At 32.6% G+C, this 9,305-nt stretch overlaps 2 protein-coding genes across 2 annotated transcripts; one reads left to right on the top strand and one right to left on the bottom strand.

Annotated features, from left to right (window-relative positions):
* The first annotated feature begins 4,677 nt into the window (after nucleotides 1–4,677).
* Nucleotides 4,678–6,900, top strand: LOC110996955. Its single transcript, XM_022264866.2, has 4 exons — nucleotides 4,678–4,786; nucleotides 5,201–5,284; nucleotides 5,564–5,623; nucleotides 5,698–6,900. The coding sequence occupies exons 1-4, from the start codon at nucleotides 4,741–4,743 to the stop codon at nucleotides 6,897–6,899; spliced, it is 1,392 nt and encodes a 463-aa protein (XP_022120558.2). The 5' UTR covers nucleotides 4,678–4,740; the 3' UTR covers nucleotide 6,900.
* A 22-nt stretch (nucleotides 6,901–6,922) lies between these two features.
* On the bottom strand, nucleotides 6,923–8,430 carry LOC110996956 (signal recognition particle 19 kDa protein). Its single transcript, XM_022264868.2, has 4 exons — nucleotides 8,118–8,430; nucleotides 7,850–8,027; nucleotides 7,553–7,692; nucleotides 6,923–7,044 (listed from the first exon to the last, which is right to left on the bottom strand). Exons 1-4 carry the CDS (start codon nucleotides 8,171–8,173, stop codon nucleotides 6,972–6,974), a joined length of 447 nt encoding a protein of 148 aa, XP_022120560.1. The 5' UTR covers nucleotides 8,174–8,430; the 3' UTR covers nucleotides 6,923–6,971.
* Nucleotides 8,431–9,305: the final 875 nt, after the last annotated feature.

Genomic DNA, 9,305 nt, shown 5'->3' with positions numbered 1-9,305 from the left:
TAATAGCTATTGTCTGAACCGCAGAGTAGGAGACTGGTTAGAACGTACTTAAGTACGTGATACTAATGTTCTGATCCTACCCTTGTCTAACGCAGTACTTAACTATTAAACCAAATCTGTCGTGAATTACTTAGTCTCAGCTTCCGACTCGGTTATCAAACAACTGTTTTATCTATTTTATACATGTATAGTATTTTTTATACTGTCTAGTATTAATATTTATAAACTGTAAGCAAAAGATATTTCCACGAAATAGTACTCAGAAACTCCGAGAATATATATATACAGTACATTTCACGGAAATATATGGAAGTACCTATTTTCTTTACTAAAATTAAATTTCCCAATTGAAGCAAACGAAGAAAACAATTTTCAGACTCCAACATGATAAAGTATTTTCATTCAATTCCGATAACAGAATGTTATTACTTTACAAAAAGTTCCAATACAAGTTGGTATGACGCGAAGAAATCATTCATGGGTAGTATCACCTATTTCCGTTGGCCGCCACCTCAGTTATTGCCTTGGGATAGGATTATTGGCGAATTGTTCCGTTCGCATTCCGGCTCGCGCCTCGCACGTGAAATATTAAGCGTCTATGTACCAATTCCATTGTAGGTACTCTGGAGAATATGGCTTAATAGGGTCTGTTGTCCGTTGTGGGGCTTAATCAAGCCCTTCGAGTTATGCGTAGGTACAATTATAATTTCGAAGCTCGTTTGTGATTTACGACTGTGTTATGTTTTATTAGATAAATCCTTATCCACAGTTCATGTTTTTAATTCTAATTATTAAGAATTAATAACTATTCATATTATTTATTACCAACATTAACCCTGCTTAATAGGCCCTTACACATGGTTTACCTTGAGTTGATTCCTGGCGAAATGAAATTTGTTTCAAGTTTGAATACCCAGCCTCTTTAATTAATAAATATATTTACTAGATAATTCCTATCTACATATTTGGTTACGGAGTTTGCTGTGTTATAACGGAAATATGAAATGAGCCCATACCCCATACATATACCAATAGAGACTAGGCTTCAACATTTATCTATTGTACAAAATGCAGAAAAAAGAAAAATAAGTCTTACTTATGCATAAATTTTATAGCGCTTAATTCAATTTATGCTCTCTTACAAAACACTTCTAAAAATAAACTGTGAATGCCTGCAGAAAATTGAGTTTCCGACCGCAAATATGTAGGAAAGGAATATAAATCACTGGTTAAGCTAAAAAAGCAGTACAGTAATGTTAGAGGGGTGAAAAGTGTTGAAAATGTATACTGACGAAGGAAATGAAACTCATAAGTTGGTACGATCAGTTCGTTACGCTGGCTCCATCAACCCCGGTGTTACGACCGATTGGATTTGCGTACAAATAAAATTGCCAACTACATTTGTCGATGTGAGCTGAGCCAAGGAGGTTCACACTTCTCTCCAATTTTACAACACGATGTTTTGGATTAAAACGACATTTTGCCGTTTCATTCGATCGCAAAGCTCATTAACTTTTAACAAGAGTATATTCGCGAAGTACATACGTTATAGATATAGGTATTCCATAGTACTAAATCAACCTTAGTGGGTTGTAGGGTGTATAACCACTTTATTAAAGTAATACATTGTAGAACGATTTAAACATAAAACTCATATATTAAGTATAATTTTGTAGATATTGTATTGTATTGATTTAGGTTTTTTTTAATAAAAGAACTATGCGCTAATAATAACTTTTTCCTTCATTTTAGGTCAAAACCATTTGAAATAGCATTGGTTGATAGCATCAACGAAAACGTTGTATTTTGCAAATTACAACTCAGTTAATCAAGCCGAGTCTCCTGATAATACCAATGTTAGGGGAATTAACTTTTCATAGTTCATTCCAGTAAATTAGTATCCTTGCGCTGCCAAAGATTATTTGTATATAGTACTTTCATATCGCCAGACACCATTACTTTTTATGATCAAACAAAATATCAGTTTCCCAAACGATCCCCAAGAAGTATTACCAAATAATATTCGAAATCCTTTTATCGTGGTAACACAATGAATTGTCTAGTTAAGATACGGACATAGTTAAAACGTGTACTGTCTACAAGGTTCTTACATAAAATTTTGCGAAACACGGCAATAAAAACTAAATAAACTTCAGCTACAGAATTGAAGGAGCGTTTTATCTCGCTGCTCGAATTACCTAGTGGAGGTAGAGGTACATTAATTGCAAAGACGATCTTGGAACTGAGAAAGATCCTAGCTACAAATTGCTATCACTGTGTTTATAATTAAATATATTGTCTGCAACATGCTTTCTTTCATTAAAGATGTGGCACTAGATATAATTAAAGTTTTACCAACATTTAAGTAGATACAATACTAAGGAGTTTCTTGGACAACTAAGTATGACACACTCGCTTGTATTTGATTAATTGAGCGTTGGAGGAGTGCTGCGGTATAATAGACTCCCACAAAATATAAAAAGTGCAGACAGTCTAGCAATATTTAAATTAAGATTTAAAGACCATCTATTGAGTGATGCCAGTTATCTACGAAAATGAAATTGCACCAAAGTTCTACTTCGCTAATTCATCCTTGAAGCTCTTCAATGACCCACGACGTGATAAATTTTATCTTTAGCATAAAGTTCTCATGTAAGTGACTATTGTCTATTATGAGAATAAATTTGTTTATACCTAATTAGGATTTCGGTTCAACGGTAATGCAAAAAATATGTAGACTTTTTCATATCGGATTGATAGTTCGCTCAACTCTGATTCCCCTAATTGCTAGTTTACTGAAGCATTAATGGCTAGTTTAGAATGAAACATTTCGGTTTAATTATACGTAGATGTAATCAGTTTTGATTAATGTGCAGATATCGCAAATTATCAATGTAAACTTCAAAGCAAGCAACAAGCGTTGCTTAGAAAATATAGCAATGTAAATAAATCGGCAGTATACGAGGCGTGACGACAGTCGTACTAACTCCCGTCCATAGGCGGCCGTAAATTGAGGAAGCAACCATCCACTAGAATTCGACCGAGCCGCGGCCGGCCTCTCGGATTTGGGTGCTAATAAAACAGGCACTTTATCTGCTGGAAAATATACTCTCTAACGCGTTTAGGGTAAACAATCTTCGTAAAAACTTGTATCGAATACTACAAAATATATTGAATATACTGTGAATAAATGCCTGTCGGTATAAAACTTACATAGCTTTAGAAAGGACCTAATACCTAAAAAATCGTCTGATTTATAAACGCTCAGAAGTAATATAAAACATATATTTTTAAATTGTGTTCGCAACAATTCAACCTTCAGTAGAAATATATATATTAAGTTTAAATTTCATTCTAAACTAATAATTTGCATAGGTACCCAATTTAGTACATTTTTAGCAAAATTTACCGCATTGTTAAGTTATCATAATTATAAAAATATTTATTTTGTATTAATAATTCTACATTTCTCTGTGTGATATGCGCAAGATTTTAAGTTTATTGTTTGCTGATTAGATGGATGCGTGATTCATTGATTGCTCGACGAACATATGAGTACTAGTAGTAAAACGTTTCCATTACCTATTTTGATGAAATGACAAATAACCTGTAATTCATCTTACGAAGTTTATCTTCCACGTTTGTCGAAGTCACCGCAACTCGCCGCCAAGAAGTAAAACTCATATCTCCGATTAAAGATTTCATCCTTCGATATTGGACGATCGTAATATTTTAACGACGCAACCTGCTTCTTCTTTGTTTTACTGCCCCCATTTTATTTATCGAAACATTTGACGTAAAAGATGGCCCTTAAAATACGTTTTTTCGTTCAGCAATATCAGTACGATAAGTCATTTTAGAACTTCTACGGGAATTGGCATAAATATAGTATCAATTTAAATATTGCTAATTAGGTAATGATTTTATTTGGTTACGAAGCAATATTCATTATTGGGAAATTTTGCGATTAAGTTGTAGGAAACTCCGTAGATAAAGTGGCATTTTATAACGAGTGTTTTAAGTTCGAATGCCAGTTGGTACACGGCCAAAATTTTTATTTCTCGCTCATAGATTCATTCATATCGACTTTTCCCTATTCTTATGCTTTGTAAATACAATTCGTCTGTCTTTCACCATTTGAAATATATTATTATCGAAGGTATATTATTATATAGTATACCTAATACTATATAAATACAGACCAAATAATTTACAGTAAACATTTAGATACTTAGACAGATAATATTGTAATATACTTTTTATGAATTTAAAAATGTTTCCTTTGTAAAACACCTAAGCGCTATAGATGCTATACGCATATATATGACCTGAGGGCAAGGGGTTATAGTTTGTTTTCTTGATCATTATTTCCATATTAAGTCCACTTCTATACGCCGTAGTTTGGGTTTTAGTTGGTCCTGCTAGTTCCGTGATCCTACCAAAACAAAAGTTTATTTTCATTACAGATTGTGCAGCCAGTAGCGCCAGTGCCTAATTAGAGCATATCTCAAGAAGTCATTCCCTAGCTTTACCAATTGAAAGTATTATTTATATATTTTTATAGTAGTCATGTGTAATTCGTGTTAATATTGCATACCTACCTAAAACAATACATACATAATACGTGCAAATAATTGCTCTGTAAGCGTTTTTGTCAATGTAACTCAATTAAATATGAAAACATTATTAATGTTGCTCTAAATGTCACGTAGCTCAGGTGTGTTGTAAAAATGATTGAAAATGGAAATCCGTGTGTTTCTTGTGTGTATTATTTTTAGTTTTCCAAGTAAGTGGTTTTATAACACTGTTAAAACTCAAAATTTACATATGGTAATTGCTAATAAGAGATCCTTAACTAATAAAAACATAATTAGACCAAATTCAAGGATCGCCTGCTTAAATATTTAAGGTATAGAATAGAGTTGCCGTTGGATATGTACTTTTAAAAATTCATATGAGATATGTTCAGCAATTTAAGCGACAAATACAGGTGACGTATTTATTTTTTATTATATTGAAAAATTTAGATTCTTGATGTTAATTTTTTTCTAGCGAAATGTTTAATAACTGTTTTGGGCGCTTTACTTTATGTGGTCTTATTACATTCATTTTCTGAATTCTTTATGCAACCTGTATTATTTTTTTTTAATATTATTTTTAAGTAAATTTTCTGACCTTCAAGTAATGACTTACGTTTTAGGTACAACATCGAAAACATTTTCACTCAACGACGCCATAGCAGCAGAAGAGAAATATAAATCACCAAGTAAGCCAAGTTCATCAGGTAATTAAAATTCCCGAAATTAAAATTATATATTTAGTATATAGGTACAAGTTTAATCCACTATCACGGTTATGTTGTACGATGTTGATTTCATAGAATAATTTATTTTGATCACAATTTGTACTTACAGTAAGCTAATTTCTGAGAATCTTTTGTGTAATAGGTTAATTAAGCACAGAATTCCTGACTTTGAAACCCGAAAACGTTTTCTTTCTATGTTAAACCAGTAAAACTTGGCTGATTACTTGCTAATATAATTATGATTTTAATTGTTTTCAGCTTCATTTTTGAGCAGCGATAGGCTACAGGTGCTTGAAGCTCACAGGCAAAATATAAGAGGTATGTACTAACACATTTGTTTAGAGGAATGTAAAATTTCAAGGTTGTCAGTCATAAATAAAAATAAATTTCAGATATAGGAAGATCTCTATCAACAACCTTATTTTCACCGCTAAAGTATAGAAAACCCTTTAGAAAACCGTTTCAAATTAAATCGCCTCTGAACCATAAGGCTTTCAACCGACCTCGTAAAGGCTTGAAAATAGAAAATCCTACCCAACAAACAAAACGACAATTACGAGATGAAGATATCAATGAAGATTACATTCCAATATTTAAAAGTCTTAGCCTCATTCTTGACAATATTCTTGAACCAGACTCACGCGAAACTACCGTCCCAAGAAACAAATATAAGAGAACTAATAGAAACAGACTTAAAACGGATGACGTCGTGTGCAATTGTGCCCTTAGATCAACAACTGATGCCAACCTGCCAGATCCGTATCAAGAGGCAGCTGCTGCCGCCACTTTTATCTCCACTGAGGTCGAGACTGAGTCACCACCGCCTACGACTACCACCGCGAAGACCCATCGTTCTGCCCATCATAACATCAGCAATATCAGACGGAATCAGAACGTACCCGCATTACCTCCAAGAAATACCTCTGGCATTGGGAGAAACGATAGTGGAGTCCATGAGGGGCGCAGCGCCCCGGATATCCGAAACGATGAAAGATCTATCGCCGGGAATAATAGATATCATGAACACGATACCGGAGACAGAAACATTTCATCCGATACAGAAAATAGCCAAGAAGATACCAACAATGATACACGATACAGTTCAAGCAGCCTTGAACCCAGAGGCGGACTCCGAGATGGAGACGGAACTTTCCCAAGAGATGCAGATGGAAAAAGAAACACAATCGATGAGCAGATTGACGCGCCCGTCAATTTTAAAGGAAACATACCTAGATACGAAGAAAAAAATAAACACACAAATAGAACAATCCAAACAGAAAGCCCAATACCTCTATCAAAACTTACTACAAGACTACAAAGAATTGAGCCCCAAAAACCACAAGTTATACAACAAAAAGGCGAAAAAGATTATGCAGCAATCGAACGCTTTATCTCCAGCGCTAAGCAAATCTTTAACCGCAATAGCCAAAATCCCTCAATCAATAAAAGAAGCGGTAAAGCAAATGAAACAATAGTCAATAAAAAGGACAGCCCGCATAACAAAGGTATAATGATATTTGATGGCTATAGTGTTGCCAGAGATGTTAATGGTGAAAACAAAATGTCAGAAAAAGCAATAGAAATTCTTACGTAGGATTAGAAATAATAATTATTTTAACTGCATTATATTAAAATATATTTAAAATGTAATAAAACAATAGTGAAATCATCGACGGCCTTTCTTTCCTTTGCTTTTATTTATTGCTTGCAGTGCAGGCTGGGGTTGCTGTTCAGCTGGTCTGTAAAATTTAATTTGAGATTAATAATTATAAAAGTGTCATTATTAACGTTCATTCACCTAAGCTTCCAAATTTCAATGCTGAATTAATAACAAGTTTAACCAAGTTCAGTATAAAGTCGCATGTAACATCTCCCAATTTAATGCCAATCCCCTTAAGCATTGAAGTCACTCTACTTTGGTTGGTTTAGCTTATTTTCCATACAATGATACCCCTTACATAGCAGTACACACACCCTCAATAACAACCAATAAATAGTAAAAAGTACTCTTTAAGTTGCCGAAATTAGAGAAATTATTACTCTTAAAAGTTTATTTCAGACTTGCGTTACAACAGTAACTAGTACCACCAGTCTGAAATAAACCTTTTCTAATTCAGATTTTTCTTCTCTCCATTTAATGACAACTCTCTATAACGGCATAAAATGCACAGTCACACTGACTGTAATATAGAGTTAATACTGTATATAAATAAATATAAGGTAATATTAAAATGTGTAAAAATATACCTGTTTTGTCTAGTTTTAAGTTTAGGAATTGTGTCCACTAGATATTTCATCACATCTTCCCTAGTTGAAAATTCTGGCTTGATAGGTGTACCATCATCATTTTTAATTTCCACTCTTAGTCTTCCTCTGTATAATATTTCCTGCAAATGACATTCAGTGACAGTATTTTTACAACAGTTCTCTTATATATGCATATTGATTTTTTATGTGGCAAATTAATGAATGACATCTCATTCATACATAAGCATAATTATTAAATATCTGGTAAACAAAACGAAATTGAAAGAAACCTCTTACTTTACTACGTTCGCGTGGGTATAACTTATTTTCCACACCAATGTGTAATCCTGAAGGTAAAAGCACATCTCTCATCTCTTGGTAAGTGGGATTTTCAACACAAATTGACTTCGGTAAACGGCGTCCTTCGGCTAGAGTTTTCTTACTGTTTATATAGGCAGGATATATACATATCCATCTAGAAATATTGAATAAATATATTAAAAAATATTTCAAACATTCCAAAACAGGAAAATATGTTAAAATCTAAATATGTTTCTTAACTTACCTTTCCACGTCAGTATGTTTTTTATCGGGACTCCAAGACGTAACCATAGATGCCATTTTAAATTGTCGGTTTTAATTTGATTATCGATAGAATAATATATCTTTTATTATATTATTATTCAAAAGAACGTTAATAAAAATATAGGAATGTACAACATGGATAATGAATAGGGATGGCGATCTGAGATCGATTAATCGAAGAATCGATTTTTCGAGCAGAAAATATCGATTTTTTAAATCGATATGAAGTACTGTGTCGATTCACTGAATCGATATATCACCCTTGAAAATCGACATTCGATTTTTTCTGTTTTGCTATAAACCATACAATTATTTGCATTTAGTTGAATGTGCCTGAATTATAAGAGTGCTGCCGGTTAAAGAGTTAACTACTCATAAACTCGCGAGATGGCTGTATGTTTAGTATCCTTTACTCGCCTCTCTTTAAAAAAAGTTACGTTTGTAGTCTTTGACTTTATGTATTTATAATCTGTGACGATTGATATTGCATTATTCATTTGTTGTTGTCGTTTAATGAATACTGTTATTAGCGTAATATAAGTATTTTCATGATTGATTTTCATCAGATTTTCATGTAGTGTTTGTTGCGAAATAATAACTAATTGAGAGTAGGTAAGTAAATAAGTAAAGCGCTTCTTATTTTTTACTTTGACGCTATTATTTTCAGTTTGTTCTGTTAGTTGTGATTATCATTTAAATTTACTTTTACACAGGAATAATTAGCATTGAAATAACTAATAAGTAATATGTGGAATTCTTATTGATGGAAGTGTTCATACTTCATTCACGATTACTTTACGTCCAATTATCTATTTAACGTCAAAGCATCAAATTATTCATCTTGTTTACAGAAAAAATAGTAAAGCTCCCATTATCATTTTAAAAATAAACTATCGCTTTTACTCTAATTTTATTATAATCAAGTAATCGCCAGGCTAGGGATGGCGATTCTTTCCGAAAAATATCAATTTTTAAAGCAATTCGTATCTTAATTAATCGATTCACATTTATTTACCAGTGCTTAATATTTAAACTTTTAACTCTTACCTTATTTTTTACTTTTTTGCAATCAATAAAAACATTCAGTATATAAATACTTATTTTTTTTTTATAGTTGATCTTATAGTTTGATACGGTAATAAAAATAATTGTTATTTTTGAATTCCCT

Source organism: Pieris rapae, chromosome 7 (genome assembly GCF_905147795.1).
Source record: "Pieris rapae chromosome 7, ilPieRapa1.1, whole genome shotgun sequence".
Taxonomy (NCBI): domain Eukaryota; kingdom Metazoa; phylum Arthropoda; class Insecta; order Lepidoptera; family Pieridae; genus Pieris; species Pieris rapae.
This window is presented reverse-complemented; position numbering and strand designations above follow the sequence as displayed.